General features: G+C 42.8%; 1 protein-coding gene across 1 annotated transcript; it reads left to right on the top strand.

The window, feature by feature from the left end:
• The first annotated feature begins 1,671 nt into the window (after window positions 1-1,671).
• On the top strand, window positions 1,672-18,302 carry TOMM20 (translocase of outer mitochondrial membrane 20). The gene is made up of 5 exons (XM_006274771.4): window positions 1,672-1,871; window positions 11,518-11,564; window positions 14,459-14,540; window positions 16,525-16,667; window positions 17,863-18,302. The coding sequence occupies exons 1-5, from the start codon at window positions 1,748-1,750 to the stop codon at window positions 17,905-17,907; spliced, it is 441 nt and encodes a 146-aa protein (XP_006274833.1). The 5' UTR covers window positions 1,672-1,747; the 3' UTR covers window positions 17,908-18,302.
• The last annotated feature ends 1,161 nt before the right edge of the window (window positions 18,303-19,463 follow it).

Here is a 19,463-nt window from a genome sequence, read left to right as displayed (position 1 = left end):
AGGTAGCCCAGGTGCTCGCTTTCTGCAACAAGGTGTCTAAAAGTAAGCCTTGCTCTGATATTTTCTTATTAGTTGACCTCTGTTGGGTTGAGAGAGGAGTGTCTTCCTCAATCAAGCCATCCAGTGCTCAGTCCTGACAATGCCATTGACTTCCAAATCAGTTGTCCAAGTGTTTAGGATACTTTTCATTCTCTAGTAAAGGAGTCATTGCAGATATGATGCCGACAACAACTAATATTTATCTTGCCTACTATCTGGCTGGCCTTTCACTATTCAGTTTCACTTCTGGAGTTTAATTGTCAGTGCAACCCTCATTTAAGTGAAAATGTTCCCCTTAGCTCACTTGCCGACTTTCTACTTTTATTACTTCCAGCCCTTCTCTGCACTTGGAGAATATTTCCCTTATGGCTGCATATTTCCAGTTTCTAGTTCTGCAAACAGGCCAGTGCATCTGACCTGCAATTATGTTTCCTCTTGCAAGTGCTGCATATTAGAGTGGACAATAAGCTGAATATGAGCCAACAGTGTGTCCTAATTGCCAAGAAAGCTAACGGCATACTGGGCTGCATCAGTAGGAGCATTGCCAGTAGATCCAGGGAAGTGATTCTTCCCCTCTATTCTGCACTGGTGAGGCCACATCTGGAGTAATTTGTCTGGTTTTGGGCCCCCCACTACAGACAGGATGTGGATAAATTGGAGAGTCCAGTGGAGGGCAACAAGAATGGTGTGGGGGCTGGGGGACATGAGTTCTGAGAAGAGGCTGAGGGAACTGGGTTTATTTAGTCTAGAGAAGGGACTGAGGGGAGATTTAATAGCAGCCTTCAAATAGCTGAAGGAGGGGGTTGAAAGAGGATGGAGCTGGACTGTTCTCAGTGGTGGCAGATGAGACTGTTGCTCCTTGTTGTGGCAAGTTGCAGCAAGGGAAGTTTAGGTTAGATATTAAGAAAAACTCTCTCACAAGGAGGGTGGTAAAACACTGGGAGAGGTTACCCAGGGAGGTAGTGAAATCTCTGTCCTTGGAAGTTTTCAAGACCTGGCTAGATAAAGCCTTGGCTGGGATGATCTAGCCGGGGATGGCCCTGCTTTGAGCTGGGGGTTGGCCTAGACTAGATGACCTTGTGAGGTCCCTTCCAGCCCTCATCTTTGATGACTCAGATTTTACATTTTACACTAAAGTGCTACATATTTTAAAAAGAAACGGGTAGAGGGGATATTCCTCTTAATGGGCTGGTCACTACCGAGCCCAGGACGGGATAGAGTTGAGCTATGGGATGTGAACCGTGAGCTGTACAGGCTGGGGAGGCAGAGGAAGTACTTGGCTTTAACCCCTGGTGTGAGGGGACAGGGAAGGGGCCAAGGGCTGGGGTCGCACAGGAGCAAAGCCCGGAGAGGCCGGGCAAGTGCAGCTCCCTATGTCTAACAATTATTTTCTCCGAAAAAAAAACTCCCTGAGCCAAACCGGGACGCCCCGCCCCGCCTTTGCACCCCAGGAGGTGCACTTTCTACCACGCTCGCCCCGGCCGCGCACGCACAGTGGCAAATGGCGGCACCGGCGGCCCGAGCGCGGCCCTGGCGCATGCGCGGAGGGCAGGCCCGCAGGCACTGGCCCGGGCAGCTCTGCTTCGCGGCGCTGTTCGATGACGCAAGGCGGAAGCGCGGGTCCTCGCTCTCTCCCTGTCGCTCCGCCCGCTCCAAGGTGCCTGTGCGGCTCGAGGCGGGCGCGGCCGCTCCTAGGCTGCAAGGCAGCATGATGGTAGGCAAGACCAGCGCCATCGCCGCGGGGCTCTGCGGGGCGCTCTTCATCGGCTACTGCATCTACTTCGATCGCAAGCGGCGGAGCGACCCCGACTTCAAGAACCGGCTGCGGGAGCGTGAGTGTCCACCCGCCCCCACCTGGTCTCGCGCTGCCGCAGCCTTTGGCGCAGCACGTGGCCGCCACCCCCCTACCCCTTCGGCATTCCTAACCCCCCTGGCGGCCCCGCCCGCGCCGCCAGGGTAAGAGGCGATGCTTCAGAGACCGCAGGCCTGGCCTGGCCCCTCCTGCACGGCACGGCATGGCACGGCGCGACGCGACGCGACGCGCCTGCGACAGCCCCTCCCCCCGGGAAGGGCTCAGGGAGCTGGGACACTTTTTTTTTTCCAGGAGAAAATTTTGGTTTCGGTTGAGAGAAAAGTCAATGTCAGGTTTGCAAACTGCACATGCAGGCGAAGTATGCAGAGGGACTTTAAGCACCTGGCATAGTTTTCCATCTACCATCTCTAGCGTTTAGGCATTTCTAGTATAAGCTCACTGGGTCCCATGTAGAGCAGCGGGGTGGGGCGGGACCTCCAGAGCAGAGCTTCTCAACCTGGGGGTTGTGATGCAAAAGGGTGGGCGAGCAGACTTCAAAAATGGATCTGCAAACTTTAAAAATGGATTTGCTTTTAAAGGGAACAAATGTGGGAAACCACGGCTTTTCCCTTGCAGGCTGGTTGAGCTCCAGGCCACAAGGGGCTGCTTGGGGCCCCATGACCACCCCCCCCCCCATGGACACACACTTGGGTGGTTGGGCCTAGCGGTTGGGGGGCAGTGTGTTGGAAGTGATGGGTGCTGGGAGGAGACTGGCCATTAATGTTTCCAAATGGGTCCTGGTTTAAAAAAAAAAAGTTGTGGACCACTGCTCCAGAGGGCATTGAGGTCTCTACCCCCTGCCTGGGACAGTCTGAACTGCCCTGTACCAGTCCGTCACCCAGGCTCCACCTTACAGGTCTGGGGATACAGAGTTTTCGGCGCTTTGCCAGCATTGGTAGCTGCCTGTGCCTGTGTCTCTGAGGTGGCCATCAGAGGACTGAAATGGAGAAATTCACGTCCTCCTTTTTAACAGCGGGTAAAAAAGAGCGAGGGGAGGACACATCGGAAACATGGCAAGACCGTTGTGGTTAGAAATGATGAAATGTAGGATGTTGGTATGAGAAACTCTGGCTTCATCGTAGAAATCTCTGGGTTTGTGGTGCAGATCCTTATTGTGCCCCTGAAAGGAGCTTGAGGCAGCCTGGGTGCCATCCACTCTCACAACCAGCTGCACCCCCCCAGTGAAAATTGCTGTTTGAAGCTAGCACTTCTCAGCTGTGTTAGACTCAAGGTGCCTCTCAGAAAATGCCTGCTCTCAGCTTTAACTCGTTTTTTGACTATGGAAAAATACTGGAGCAGTTGGCCCATTGTAAAGCCCACAGGAAGCCCATAGCAGGGCAGAGTGTTTCTGACACTCTGGGTTCCTAATTGAAATTTCAGGGTTTATCTTGTGAATTGTGTTTGCACATCTACTCGTGCTGTTGTGACATAGCACCCTGCAGCACTCCTGAAAGGATCTCAAGGCACCACATGGTGCCACAAATCCCAAGTGAGAAATGCTGCTTTAAGCACTGTGACTGAGCCACATTTCCAAAGGAAACTCTGAACATGGCTATGAGTCCTCAAACCAGCCCTTAGGTGTCTTTTGGTGAGAGACCGAACCCCAGTGTGGAATCCAGCACATGTAATGTTCCCTTGATTGCCAAGAGAAGCCAGATACATACCTTGAGGCATAGAAGTAACTTACATTTATTTTTCTTTTTTTCTCACTATGAAAAAAAATGTAGTCAGCAATCTAGTTCTTAACTATTTCACAGTGTTGTCTAATGCTACTTTCCTGATTATCACAGTTCATATATGACACGTCAGTCTGCCTGGATTATTTTGAGGTTTGTAAAGCAAATATAGGTATGAATATACAAAGCTGTCAAATCTGTTCTGTATTTTGGCATTTTTCCGCAGGGATGCTGCTTCATTGTATTCCTTACAGCAGATGCCATGTAATTGGCATTCTGTAATGGAAGGTGCATCAGTCAGTTATAGCCTGCCTGCCTTCATTTTGGAATGAATCAAATTCAAGCTACTACAGACTAAAAAGTCAACATCCAGAGGTCTTAAAAATGGATATTTATTTAATAGCATTCAGAATCATAGAAGTTCGGGATATTGCAGTGTTACATGGTTTTCATTTTCTTGGCTTTCCATTTTGGCCTTATTGAAATGAGCATCGGCTCTAATGCAAAAAGAGAATTTCTTCCCTTTACTTCAGGGTCTTCCTCAACCTCGTTGTATATATGCTTAGATGCTACATCCTTATCCCTGTCCTCAGTCTTGTTTGTGGCTGTGCGTTACAGTATTTCTGTAGTAATACAACATATTCCATGTTGTAGATTACAATTTTTTTATTACTGGATGTAGATAAAGAACCCACAACTTTGATTTCTGTGAAGAAAAAAAATTGCTTTTGGGAATAAATCCAGCAGGGTGCTAATAATGACTGTCAGACAGATTAAACAGGGTTTTTTTTGAGAGAAAACAGTTGGAAAGAATATACCAAGACATTCAGAAACAGCAGTTGGGTAAGACAGCTGAATAAATTGTTATCAGATCTTCAGTCTTGTTTTAGAAGTTTGGTTCTGATAATAGTAACTGTCTTAGTGTTTAGAGATTCTCCAGTGAAATTTGTTTTGGTAAATGTAAACCACTGATCCCTTCTAAAAAGGGAGAGAAATTCCATTGTGCTTGAAGTTGAAGCATTTGATGGGTCAATGTCATTTGAAGGACTTCAGGTTATATGCAAAGCACTGATATAAGGTGTCTTCTCTGAAACGTTAGACATAAGATTCAGATGCCAGTCATAGCAATGCTCTCACCATTTGGAGGTGCATTGATACATGAGAAATAGCAAACATACTTCTGAGTAGACATTTTATAAGCAATAGGGCTTCAAAATTAATACAATCTATAGATAACAATATGATATTTTATGATTTTTTTTTTATGACGCAGTCTGAGCAACACTTATCCAGCAGCTCTTTGCAGAAAATGTTGTCAAAAGCTTGTACTGCATGTGCAGATGTGCGTTTCCTGCAGTCTTGGATAATGTGCCACCTCTCATTGTGGGGCCAAGCATGGTGGTTTTTCTTTCCTTCCTATAAACAGAAGTGTGCTTGCCACATTTTGCCTAGGGCTATGTATGGTGTGGGTCTTGGTTTAATACTGATTGCCTGCATGGCTCCTGAGCCAGTTGGTATTGTGTGTTACTGCAATGGAGGAAGTACAAGGACCATTTGTAACTGGACTCTCCTGAGGTAGATGAATGGCAGCGACTGGTCCAGTACCAGCTGGTTGGGTGGGAAGACCAAGAATGCACTGGCCAACATAGGTGTGCTACATCTCCTTTTCCCTCTAATGTGTTAAGATGAAAATTGGGGGACTCAGAAGGTTAAAGTGAAAATAAATGTCTCCCACTGCAAAAATGCATTCTTTTCTATGCATCCTGATATTAAAAAGTACTGACTACTGTTCAGTTTGAAAGCAAAAGCCTCTTAGAATTCATTTAAATTGACCTCAGACTGAATGTTGGAATGTCATGTATACTCTTGGTTTCAAATAATTTAGCAAGACTAAAATAGCTTTGTTGGGCATTTGCTTTGGTATTTCTTGTCCCAAGTATTGGGAAGCATAGATGCATATTGTGTGCTACTTTCAGGATCGCTAATCTTTGAACTCTTTTGAGTATTTTAAGTTGTTCATGCTTAGTCTTTACAGTTTTTTAAAAAGATATTTTTTTATTTGATTTATATGCTATCCAGAGGCAGAATACTTACAAACAGGAGAATGACAAAACAACTTAAATAGAAACTAGAACACCAATATAAGATGGAGACCTAAACCAGTGTTTCCCAAACTCTTGATACCTGGAGCATACTTTTTTCTGGATTAAAATTGGCAGTAGACTTCACTCTGACACTTGAAAAGGTGTGCATAGGGGTGTGTGGGGGAGATGTGTGCAAAACCTTTAGCAAACTGCATTCCCCTGCCAGAGGAAATCATGCCAGCGCTCAGATGTAATGTTAAAAAAACAAACAAACCCTTAAAACTACAACTTTTCTGAATGTTATGGGACCCCAGTTGATAGCCACCAAAAGATCTAAATTCAGAAAAGATACGGAGGTGGGGGCCTTGAGGCTAAAAGTTCAGAATTGCCTATTTATCTGGTGCCACTTATGAACCACGGGGTTAGGAGCTCACGTTGCTGTACCCTGCTCTTTCTACTGTCTCCTTCCTCCCACCCCTAGTCTGTCTCTCAACAGGCAAGGGCAGTTTCTGCTGCTCAGGCTGGTCCTGTGGCTCCAAGAGCATGGGAGAAGTGGAGGAGCTGAGCTGGGGTGCAAAGTGCCCAGTGTGTGTGTTCATCCACCTGTCCAGCTGCAGTAGAGTGGCTGCTGGGAGCATATGTGTGGGGAGAGGGGTGCAGCACAAGGGCTTTCTTGGGGCAGCAGGTGGCTCTGGAGTAGCTGGGGCAGGTCTAAGGTGCTAACTGGGGAAAAGCATTTACCTTCTTACATGGGGGATCTCACAGCAGCACACTAGCATGCTCATTGCAGTCTTGGGGAATCACTGCCCTAAACAGTATCTCTGCCTGGGTTTGTTTACTAGCCACTTGCCCAAATAGTGCTTCTGAAAGATATCCAGGCTTGGGCTCTGGTGGTCCTTAATGGGGAGTGAGTTCCAGAGCTGAGGAGTGATAGCTGAGAATAACTTCCCATGACAAGTGGTGGTTGCAGGAGGTTGCTCACAGCTGACCTTAGGGGTTGCAGTGGGGCATAAGGGAAAAGGGAGTCCCTTAAGTATGTAGGGCCCATACTGTTTAGGGTCTTATAAGTCAAAACCAGCACCATGAATTTCTCCTGGAAGGCTATTGGGAGTCAATGCAGGCTTTACAGTACTGGAGTTATGTGCTCCTGGCAACCCACTTCAATCAGAAAGTGGACTACTGTGTTCTGCACCAGCTGCTGCTTTCACACGGTCTTCAAGGGTAGTCTTACATAAGAGTACTACATTGTAATAATCTAGCTTTGAGATTTGGAAGGCGTGGATGGTGGTGGCCAGATCTGAATCTGAAAGAAAGGGTTGTAGCCTTCTTACCAGATGGAGTTGGTGAAAGGTGCTCTTAGCCACTGCTGCCACCTGAAGATCCATCTGCAGCAGAGAATGCAGAAGCCACCCCAAGGCCATGAACGTGAATGACAAGGGAGGCTGAACTCCATCAGTGATAGGTGTCTTAATCCCCCTAGTCACGTGGTTTGCCCATCACCATCATCTCTGTCTTGTTTGGATTCAGTTTCAATTAGTTCACCCACATCCACTCTCCAACTGCAGCCAGGCAACAGAAAAAGACTGAAACTGGTGTGGATCAGATGGGAATGAGGTAGGACTGGGTGTCATCAGCATACTGATGATCCCTTACTCCAGATCTCTGCAGTCTCACCTAGCAACCTTATGTACACATGGAACAGGAAGAGTGGCAAGATGGAGTCCTGAGGAACTCCATAGGAAAGATCTCGAGGAGTGATGAGCACATACCTATCATCTCCCTCTGAGGTTTCCCTGCTAGGAAAGAGCGGAACCAATTTAGAATGGTCCTGTGAATACCCACAAGGTTATGTAAATGCTTTAGCAGCACCTCTCAGTCAACTGGATCAAAGACTGCTAAAAGATCTATTAAAATCAGCAGGACACAGTTTCCCTGTTGATCTCCAGGGAAAGATCATTGACCAAGACCACAAACACAGTCTCTATGCCAGGGGTGGGCAAAATGCGGCCTGGGGGCTGGGTGCAGCCCGCCAGGCCATTCTATCCGACCCAGGGGATACCTAAAAAAAAAAAAAAAAAAGTAGAAAATTAATATTTATCTGCCCTGGGCTGCCTGCCCCTGCTCTATGCTGTGGCTTTGGTTTGTTGATTTATAAAACAACTGTTGTGTGAAAGTACAGTCACTATGATCTTTTAGGTAGATGAATTTGGGGTTTCTATTATTGACCAAAAATTCTTCAGTGAAATGTATAATTCTCTGTAGTATAAAACAAAACAAAAACCCCAAAGAATCCATCTCTTTTTAGAATGAGTGAAAGTTTTGATTTCCCTTTAAGTTTGTATGGAATAGTTACTAGGTTTTTCCAACCTATCAGGTTGTTTATATACATGCTCTGGGAAGTGTGTGTGTGGGGGGGAGCATTTTAATTAGAGCAGCTCCAGGAGCTGCTATTAATTAACACCTGCAACATCACATGGGTCAGCACTCCTGCACTGAAAAATGATGTCAGGGGTGTTTTAGCTAAAGCTTGTTGAATGAGCTTTAGTTAAAGCACCTCTGTTGCCATTTTTCAGCATGGGGATGCTGATGCATGTGATGCTAGAGTCTGCTGGAGCGCAGCAGGCTTGATTAATAGTCTGCTCCACGCTGTAATTACAGTGTGTCAGAGCAGCCGTGATGCATGTGTATAGGCACCCTTAGTTTTTAGTTACCATGCCCCTTGCTATCTAGGTACTAGTGGTTTGGTCTCTAATTGCTGGACCCAGTGAGTTTATACTATATAGATGTGTAAAAACAAAAACAACCCCCACCCCCCAAAAAAAAAACCAGAAACAAAACAAAACAAACCCACTATGGCTTGTGGATCTGAAACTATGTCAGATACATAGTTAAAACCTTTCTGCATCATTCTCTTGCAAGTGTAGTTTGGAAATCTGACAGTGGCTTCTTTTTAGCTTAAATCAAAATTTTCTCCTATAAAAGAAACAGTATCATTAGCTTGTGGGGCTCTTCATCCTTTGTAAGTGATGTGAATGAACAGCTCTTGGTCTAGGTTTATCTGAACACTAATTTTTGTTGTATAGTAACTGACACTGAGCTTGGTTGGCACATCCTGGAGTTACCTTGTGCAGTGTCTGTCTGGTGGTGCCTTTGGGGTATAGAGACTCCAAACATTTTCTAGCTTTTGCTTTGAAATAGCTTTCTTTGAAAATCAGGAATTAAAGGCCAACTACTTTTCTTGTAGTGTGGAGACCAAAACTAGATACAGTACTCCAGGTGAGGCTTCACCAGTGCTGAGTAGAGCAGCAGAATCTGCTCTTGATTTACAAAAACCCATGCCTGTTAATATAACCTAGGATGCTATTGGCTTTTCTTGGCAGCAAGAGCACACTGTTGGCATAATGTAGCCCCCAGGTTCTTTTCTGCAGTACTGCAGCCTAGCCAGTCATCTCTCAGGCTGTATTTGTGTGTGCAATGACACTTATTTGCATTTTTCTACCTTGGAGAACACAAGAACAGCAGCAGTTTCCCACTGCCTGAAGAAGGGTGTTGTTTGTGCCCAAAAGCTGGCAAAGAACTTTTTTTCCAACTGTGTAGTTGATCTAATAAAATATATCACGTCTACCCAAAGAAGCTTGCCTGCCTGTGTGCAATTACTATATTTTCATGAATTCAAGATGACTTCCCCCTCCCCCCACCTTCAGTGTTGGGGGTGCGGAGCCTGTCCTGGAGCTGAGTACAAGTTGTTGTGGGCAGGCAGATGTTGTGACTCAGGCCCTGACTGAGGGTTGGAGTCGCAGTTGGAACCACAGCAGTGGCCCCCACCTTGTTCTCTGCGCCTCTGCTTCACTTTGTTGCTGGTGCTTGCCCTCTGGTTCTAGCCCAGAGCCTGGAGTGCGTGTTTACCTCCAGCCCCTTCCTGGCCACATGATGGTGGTGGCGGCCCCAGGGCCACATGGTAGGGCTGAGGCTGGAGCTGAAGTTGCCACCACTGCTTCTGCATAGCCAGGCAGGGGCTGGGGGAGGGCAAGGCAGGTAAGTGCGAAGGGGGTTCAGGTGGGAGCAGGGGGGCAGGATAAGTGAATGGGGGGGTCAGGCTGGAATGAGCAGGGGATGGTGGTGCAGACAGTAGAGTGGCCAAGTGGTAAGGGTGGCAGGTGGTGAGGGGCAAGATATGGTTGGGGCACAGGCAGCAGAAGGGGGAAGTAGTGAGGATGGCAGGGGCCAGGTCACTTGACTCCCCTGCTGCTTGCCATGCTGCAGTGGTTGTTGGAAGGGGTTGAATTTAAGATGGCCCTCCAATAACTAGGTTATAAATGTTCTGTGTTTAGAAACAAATTTAAGACGAACACCCAATAATTAGATGTTGTCTTGGTTTCAGGTCAGTACAGTATTGCATTCCAAATGCAGGCCTTTTCACTTGTCCTTGTTGAATTTCGCCTGATTCATTTTAGACCATTTTTCCAGTTTGTCCAGGTCGTTCTGACAGCATTTGAACTTTCAAGATGCTTTCCATAGAAGACATAGCTTGTAGAGCTCTAATTTTCATACATTAGGTTGTCAGCTTGTTCAGATGTTCACAGATATCTTTACAGTGCAGACCACCTCCCATTCCTAACACATTTATAGCTATTAAAGCAGTTGCTTACATGTATGCTAATGTATTTTTAGCTTGCTTTCAGATGCTAAATTGTATTAAAGAGAGAGTCAGTGCTACATGACCAGTTTTTTTTCTTTGTCAACCCCAGTGTTCTGTGACCTGGGTTTTGAGAACAGCTGAGCCAGTACACTTAAGACTTGGTCTGTATTTTTAAAGTATTAGTGGTATAACTTTTAGGTGGGAATGGGTTGGTGGTAGTGGGGAGAATCTTAGTTAAAATGTTTATTCTAATAAAAGCCCTAGTGTAGACTTAATTTAGACTTGGGCAATAAAGGGAATAACTATCTAACAATCTAATACTAGTGTAAAACAGCTATATACCAATACAAGTGCATTAATGCTTGTGTGACTTGCTGTTTTTAAGTATGCCAGTATACCTGTAGTGTAGTACAGCTTTTTACTGCAGCTTTCTGCTGTGGTCCTGTGCTGGCTGATTGACCCTTAAATGTTGGTTCCTTTTCAACTGTTTTGGATAATTCACATATATATGTTTCAGAGGCAGCAAGATGGAGGGATAGAAAGGTGCTTCTTGCTCAAGCCTATTTTACCAGTTGCTAAACCTTAGATAAAATTGTTGGGGAAGTTCTGTTGCTGTTTTGTTCTTCAGCCTATAAGCGTCTTTGGACCTTTGTACTCTGCAGTTACCCAGCAGGCTGTATGTAGAACTTATGTGGCTCAAGGTCTTGACTTTCAAACCAGAATCTTCTAGTTGTGAAGGCTAGGCATTCACGTAAAGGAATCCCATACCCATAATGTAATAATAATCTGTGTGGTTGATTTTTCACTTTTTTTTTCCTCCTTGCCTTGATAGTACACAGGGCTAGACTTACTAATTGCTGTACACTTGGTATATAGTCAGTGAGAGAAGAACAGTATGCCCAGTATGAACACTCACTCCTTTGGTGGATAGCAAATAACATGAGAGAAAAAAACTGCATAGAATGCAATTCATACCAAGAGAGTAGCAGATTTCTCAGCTAAAGCATTTTTCACTTGTTACCTGTTTAGAGGGTTCAGTGGTAATTCTGGCAGGGAGTAGGTTATAATCCTTCATCAGCCATTTTCCTCCATCAACCATTTAGTAATTGTGATTACAAGTTCCTTATTCTGAAAATAACTTTGCCCTGTTTGTTGTTTTGAAGTAAAAGCTGAAAACATATTTTATAATTATAGATGAAAAACATATGATGTTTTTGTTCTCTACAGGAAGGAAGAAACAGAAGCTTGCCAAAGAGAGAGCAGGGCTTTCCAAGGTAATACTGTGTTAATTTATGCAGTACTATTTATAAAGATGTTGCATTTGTACCAGGTTTATTTGTAAGTGGGATCTGTTTAGAGGGTGCTATCCTTGTTGTGGTGGGAGAAACCTCCCTAAGGTTCGTTGTCTAGCTGTAATTTGATAGACAGACAATGTGGGTAAAGACAGACAGCTGTTCATTTGCTCGAGCAAAGACCATAATGCGAGCAAAAGGCAAAATGGCCCCCCCTAAAGGGTGAGGCGATCTTTTATACTTATTACAATAAGGCAAGACTTACAGGGTTAACAAAAAAGCAATATTTGGGCGGTGCTTTACAAATCTTTGTAACAGCATATTTCTATTAAGCTGAACTAGCACTTTTTTAAAAGCTAAAAGTTAAGTAACAGTAACATTATAATATGTTAGCAAAACCTTACACAGTAGTAGATACTTCTCAAGGACACAACCACTGCACCCAGAACAATGGCTTCCCTGTCTTATCTTACTTCTTGCTGTAGCTGATTTTTCAGCACACAGACACAGGTCCACTTTTTAACTTAGAAAATGCTTAATACAGTTAAAATGATTACTTGACACAAGCAAAAGCTTAGCTATCATTCTGCCTTGTGGTCAGCTGCATTGCTAGGCCACAGGTCATGCCTTGTATTCAGCTGTAAAGCTAATACTTCTTAATAATCCAAATTATTGTTAACCTAAGAGTATGCTATCAGAAAACTATTCTATTTCAGGGTAATAACAAACATGCTCACCACATTGTTCCTACTTCCAACGCATGCAACCTTCTTGCAACATGTACTGTTCGGTTTCTCAGCTTCTATAAATAGCCACATGTAGGGACTTTTGTATGACTGTTCCAGCTCTGGGAGGTGTGGCATAGTTGAACTCCTACTGAGTTCAGCATTAAGAAAACCTGCTTGGGATTATGTCCTTAAGGACTGTTAAGGTTTACAAATTGCTAAGAGGGTATAACTTGTGTGACTTGACTTCTGGATAAATAATGGGAGAGGCAAGGATTTCTTAGGGTGATACTTTTAATTGGACCAGCTATGTAGTTGGGATAAAGCTTGACAAGATTTCAAATATAAGATATTCTTTGTCAGGTCTTTCACTCGAAAGCTTGTCAGGCTTCATCCCATCTACATAGCTGGTCCAATAAAATATATGACTCTAAGAAATCCTTGCCTGTAGAATAATTTTTGGACCATTACGGCTACAGCATCACTCACACACGACCGAATAAATGATAGGTAACTTTCTATTCAAGTTTTGGATTTGATAACATCTTTTTTCTTATTACTGGTGAATCTCTCTAATGTACAATGTCAAAAATAAACCAGTGTTGCCCAAAATGTTTAGCCTTTCATAGACATTTCCAGCATACTCTTTTACAAATCATTGTAGTTTAAATTTCTTTATAACATCAACATTGCATTATTATGGTGGGACATGGAATAATGTGTTTAAGGCAGGGGTGGCCAACCTGTGGCACATGTCCCACAAATGGCACAGAAAGCCTTTGTATGTGACATGCAATGGATCAGGGAGGGAACAGAAATCGGAGCCCCCAGAACAAGCATGGAGCAGAAAGCAGAGCAACAGATCAGGCAGAGGAAGGGGGTATGGGTGGCACTCAAAGGGTGCAGGGCTTACCTTGTGGCAAAAAAGATTGGCCCCCAGTGATTTAAAGAATTGGTGTATGATTTTTAGGGCCTTGACAGATATTACATTTATCACCTTATTAACATGTTAATTGCACCCTCATTGTGCCATAAATTGCAACATGCCACATGTTCAGCAAATTTATAGCATCATAAAATGTGTAGAACATCTTTGTGTTTGGTTTCTATGGTGTTTTAAATTGACTGTCATCATGCTTGCTCTACTTCCTGCTTGTGAGGTGCAGGACAGGGCATTTAAGAATGCTGTGGGCAGGAAGCTGCTGTGCTGCTTCCACCATTGGCACGTTTGTAGCCTTGCCCTGTACCCCCTGTGCAGTGGATCAGACAGTGTGTAACCAGCAGTTCCAGGACACAGCCCATTCCCTGGGATGGAATAACGGACAGCCTGAGAACCCAGAGATGCACTATATATACCTCATCTGGATACTCAGCTGAGTGTTGGGATTGGGTCTAGGGTCTGGAATGTAGCTGTGGTCCTAATCCCACTGTGGGATTGGGCTTGGGGTGGCCCCAGCTCCAAAAAAACAAGCGTGTAGCCCAACTGTGGTATACATGTAGTGCAGACTCAGGACACTGGGAACCCAAGAGTGGGGATGCTACCCTGCCCTGGGCTTTTAAACATCATGTGTACAGCCCCTCTGGGCTGCATGCAAGCTTTTTAGTTCTAGGGTTATCCTGTGTCTGATTCTCGCCTCAGGATCCAGTATGGGGCAGCCCTGGGTCCTGTTTGGAGACTAGGGCCTATCACCAGCCTGATCCTTAGGTTTGGACTGGGGTCAGCTGTATCCCAGACCCAAGGGTCTGCCCCATGCCAAGTCCCCGTGTTCAACTGAGCGTTGGGATTGGTCATGGCATAGCCCCAGCATCCAAGATACAGCTGCCCATTGCGCAACCCACAGGATCAGGCTTCAGGCAGCCCTGGTGGCATGTGTGGCATGGCAGGAAGCATGATGTTTGGGATGGGGCATAAAAATCTTCTTCATATTCCAATCGCACCATTATTTTAACATCTGCCAAGGATCTTAGAAATATTCATATGACTTTAATGTAGCAGTACATTTTAGATGTTTAAAATTGTAGTACTTAATCCTTTTTTAATATGTTTCTGTAAAAATGAATAGCTTTTTATTTTTGTTTTAAATAGAACCGTTCTCTTTTGCTTATCAGCTTTGTTGTGGGCTGGCTTGCTAATTTTATTCCTTGTTACAGCTCCCTGATCTAAAAGATGCTGAAGCTGTGCAAAAATTCTTTCTTGAAGAAATCCAGCTTGGTGAGGAATTACTAGCACAAGGTAGGTATTGCAAAAATATTTAAAACAAAGAATTTTTTGGAAAAGGGAATTCCTCCAGGAAGAGTTTTATATGCTATTGTGTCCTGGCATAAGTATGTTAACTAAATGTTTTGGCCATCAGTATAGGTACAAAAAATCTTTGAGTGCAGCCCTAGCTAATTAGCCTCCCACTCATGACTGGAACTGGGTGCTTTTGTCACGTGTCCTGAGGTGGTCCAAAATTTAAATGCAGATGAGGTGCAGGGCTACCTGGTCCAGCTTCACCTCATGGAGAGTGGGGCCACACTAATCATATGCACTAGTGTGAGAGAGAGGGCTACAGAGGGATTCTAGGTTAACTGTTTGGGGCCCCTTTTGGTGACGTTTCCCAGGCTACCAGGCATTTAAGACTGGTGAAGAAACAGGAATAATTGAAAATAGGAAAGAAAGGTGCAGTTCAGCTGTGAGAGCGAAGAGGAAGTAAAAATGTATGCAGTGTAGTGGCTCACCATGACTTGGAAAAAGAGTCAGCGCTGAGGGGGGACTGTGCTTAATGGGCGCTACCACATATTTTATGCAGATAGGCTGCATTAATCGATTTTTGTGATTGGGCAAACATACTGATGGGAACCTATGTGGGCTATGTGTTTTGTAGTCATGCTCAGTGTTGGCTGAATTTAATCAACTTCAGATTTGGTTTCCACTGCTTGAGCACAGGCTGCTTCTGGCAGCAGTTTAATGATAAGCATTGTATTTAGCAAGATTTCCTTGCATGTGATTATAAGATGGAGGAGCTCTTTTACCACATGCAATGGGGGCATGAATAATATATAAAAATTACTTATCTTGTATTTGAGTAAATGTGGTATTTTTTCAAATATGCAACAACTATTTAAACAAATCTAGTTCAAAATAATTGAACATTCTCTTCTTTTTTTATATATAATTTGCTGTAACAGATTTCTCTTGCAGTTTGGTCTATACTGCAGTTAGAGGTTAACAGATATTTACAGTCTTTTCTATGAAGGGTAGAACCAACACAATTTGGGAATTAAGCAGTTATAACTAACTTTCTGCACAGTATTGAATAGTTTGGGTAAACCTCAAGCCACTATAAAATAAAGTCCCATCTAATAATGAAAAAAACTGCTGTCATATAAGAATCTACTCTTGGTCTGAAAACCGTGGAAGAATTGGCTTTCCTTTTAAAACTCAGCTTCCAAATTGTGAAAGTAACTGTTTAATGTTTTGGGGTGTTGGTTGTAGCCGTGTTGGTGTAAGGACATAGGCAGACAAGGTTCTTTGAATAGATGTGATATCTGTTATTAGACCAACTGAATAGTTGGAAAATTTGTTCTTGGCAAGCTTTTGGGAACAAAAAGAAGGGTGTTTGTCCCTGAAAGCTTGCAAAGAACATTTTTTCCAACTATCTAGTTGACCTAATAAAAGATATCACATGTCCCCAAAGAACCTTGATTGTTTAATGTAACATTTAGAATAACCCTGAAACTGGCATCCAGCACTTTCTGCTGGGAAATGTAGTTGTGCAGTTCTACTCTGCAACAATAAATGGGACTCCTGCTGAGATAGTATCATTAAGATGTCAGCCTAGTTGAGGCAAAAATTCCTTTTGCTTAGTAGAAAAATCTTAAAGATAGCAGGCATTTCTAAAATCTGTATTCAGTTCTTTAAAACTCATTTCTATATTTAGTGTGTGTGCTTGTGTCAGTATATGTAAGGTGGGGTTAGGATGTTTGTTAGGCCAGTAGAAATTAGTGGGTGGATGCCTCCTATTCCAGTTATCTCTTGGAAATGAAAAATAGTTGTATCTGACCTGGTTAGACAGCTTTGGAGTTTGAAAGATTCAAATAAGAATGGGGAGTTAAAAAAGTGGCAATGTTTCTTCTTCAGCAACATTTGCAGTTTACTTCTACAAGGCAAACAAAGAAACATTCTGCACCAAAAGCACTTTTTTTTTTAAAAAAAGGAACCTTTTGTCATGTAGGTGAATACGAGAAGGGTGTCGACCACTTGACAAATGCCATTGCTGTGTGTGGACAACCACAGCAGTTATTACAAGTTTTACAGCAGACTCTTCCTCCACCAGTGTTCCAGATGCTTCTTACTAAGCTCCCAACAATTAGCCAGGTACGTATTGGGAAATGGAAGTAATTTGAACTGCGTTTCTCCAAGAGGAGTAGAAAGTGATTTTTTTTTTTTTTAAAGGGCTGTTTCTCTGGTTTCACTAGGAAGGCAAAAAATCATTGCTAATACAAAATAAGTGATTATTTTTCCCACTGAAACGTGCCGGGGATGTAAGTAAATATTTTTGTCAAGTGCCAGAAATAGTCCAGTGTCAAATATGCATTTGATTATTATATTACCAGGTAAGATTCCCTGAATGACTAGAACCTCATTTCCCCTTTCACCCAGAAAAGAGGTATTTTATTTTAAATACATGTTAACCTCTTAAAAATAAAGATTTATAACTCTTTGACCCTACGTAGCTATAAAACAGACTACATCAGGTGAACTGAAACATCAAAACTGAAAAGATGTCATTTCATGTTTTTGGATCTCAAGCTTAAAAAAGAGAGTGTCACAACTTTAGTGTCACAATTTTAGTCTCTTCATTTTTTAGTTTAAAACGAGTGCCAGAGGGTGGAAATTTACAAGCTGATTGCTCTTGAACAGATACTTCCAACTTGGGTGGATGAGTAGCTTAAATTGCAGTAGGGTATTTATTCCTTGTAGCTTTAGGTTCAAAATGCCCCTTCCTTTCAGAAGGAGTGTACTGTGTGGGAGGCTGCGTCTGGGGTAATAAATTAACCGAGCTCCTGTCTAGTTTGTATAGATAGTAGATTGGGGTTGCTCCAGCATCCTCCATGACACACTCCTTAACCAGTTGTATAGTAGTCCTTTATGCTACATAGTTGCCACGCTTCAAGCCAGGCATGGCTATATTTTAGTTGCGAAGTATGTTGGTAATCTGTAGATTTTGGAATGAAAGGCACCATAACAATGGGTAACATAAATTTTCTCTGAACAGGAGTAGCAAGTAATAATAATCTATTTCGTTGTACGGACAGAAGCGATTATTTGATTTCTAATAAGAGATGTTACTTATCTGGCACTAGCTTTGTAAAGTATTTTGTTTCTACAAAGGTGATTCCAAAAATCCCTGTGAAATAGATGCTAAACTTTTAATTTGTTTTGACAATCTTTTAATGTTCATATAACGATTCAGCTGTTTAATGCTGAATATAAAATTTCATTGTTTTATAACAGATTATCTGGTGACAATTTTATGTGAAGTGAATAAGACTTTTTCTTCTTTCTGCAGAGAATTGTAAGTGCACAGAGCTTAGCTGAAGATGATGTTGAATGAGATCATGCCACACCAGAGGAAAATTAGTGATTTCATACCCCAGAAGATGAGCATCAGTGGGGGGATAAAGAGGGCAAACATCGTAGTTAATGGACTATGTACTACATTGAATCTACCAGAGTTAATCTTTAACTTTGGATAGGTGGGTCTGGCTGGATTTTATTTATTTATCCCAGTGAAAAGTGTATTTTGATAAAAAAAAAAAAAAAAAAAGAAGAAAATTCATTTTATAAATACACTGTGTTGAGTTATCAAAGTGTCACTAACTTCATTACTATTAAAATATGCAGATGTAATGTTGTACATAGAAAGGTATAAAACTACTACGTATTAAATACCCAATGCTCATTTTTGAAAAACAAAGTGAAGGCAATAAAGATTTATCTGCACCTGTATGTCCATATGGTGGTCCTTTAGATCTTGAAGCAGCTTACTCTGACACTTCAAAGCTATCTTTAAAGAATTGTCCTTATCATGTAAACTTGTTCTTAATAGTATGTTGGGTTTTCAAAATAGTTAACCATGCTTTTAAATAGCAGGTGGAAAATCTTTGTGGCCTATTGACAGAATAGACATGCAGTCAATAAAACAAAAGCCAGTCATGTACAGCAATAAAAGGAAGATGCAAAAAAGGAGGGTGATGGGAGATCAAGAGTGAAGGCTTAGAGACAAAGAAAATGAAGAATCCTGTTATTGCCAGAAACAATAAAAGCTGAATAGTTGCAAATAAAAACCAGAGCTGCCTGACTTAAATTCAGTTTATTGCAGCTGTAAGAATGGAAGGGTTTTTAAAAGCTGGAACCCACTGTGCAGGGAACGAGAATAACTAACAATTTAGGCCCATTGTTATGGCTTGGACGACAGAGTGGTCATTAACAACTGAAAACATGACAAATATTTTTTTAAATTCATGCAAGTAACCAAGAAAACAAATTAAGATAATGATGTCCACAGGCTAATTAGCTAAAAAACACCAAAAAAAATGCATAAAAATAGTTAATGAATTCTCAGTTCAAAGAAAAGACCATAAAAGTGGGTTAAAATAAATCACTGTGCTTTTCTTCATTTACAAATAGGAAACATACATGAAGTATAATCACACAAAAATAAGTGTACAGTATAAAAGCCCTTTGCAAGGCTGAAGTTTTCCATGGATAGGATGAGTGTAACATCTTGGAAATAATCCATTTTTCTAAAGTATCCTATTTTTTCCTTTTGTTGCCACGACCATACAAGTTACCAGAGGAAGCAATTGAAGATGAAAACTTGGATTTCGGTTAGCTTGGTGATGAGTGTTAATGTCAGGAGTAGCAGGAAAGAGTGCTGCTGGCAGTATTTCTCTTTAACCTAAACACCCCCCATCCCCCCCCAGCTGCTTTGAATGATAGTAAGCTTGAATGACAGTAAGGCAATGTAGGGCCCCTGCAAGACTCAAATGGTAACCTTGTGGCTATGCCAGATGAGAGAGCCGATTATTTTGAACAGTTTCTTTGCCTCTGTTTTCTTGAACAGGGACTGGGACGTCCCTCCTGCCAGAGGAAGGGACAATCTCGGGG

The sequence above is a fragment of the Alligator mississippiensis genome, chromosome 1 (assembly GCF_030867095.1).
Source record: "Alligator mississippiensis isolate rAllMis1 chromosome 1, rAllMis1, whole genome shotgun sequence".
NCBI lineage: Eukaryota > Metazoa > Chordata > Crocodylia > Alligatoridae > Alligator > Alligator mississippiensis.
This window is presented reverse-complemented; position numbering and strand designations above follow the sequence as displayed.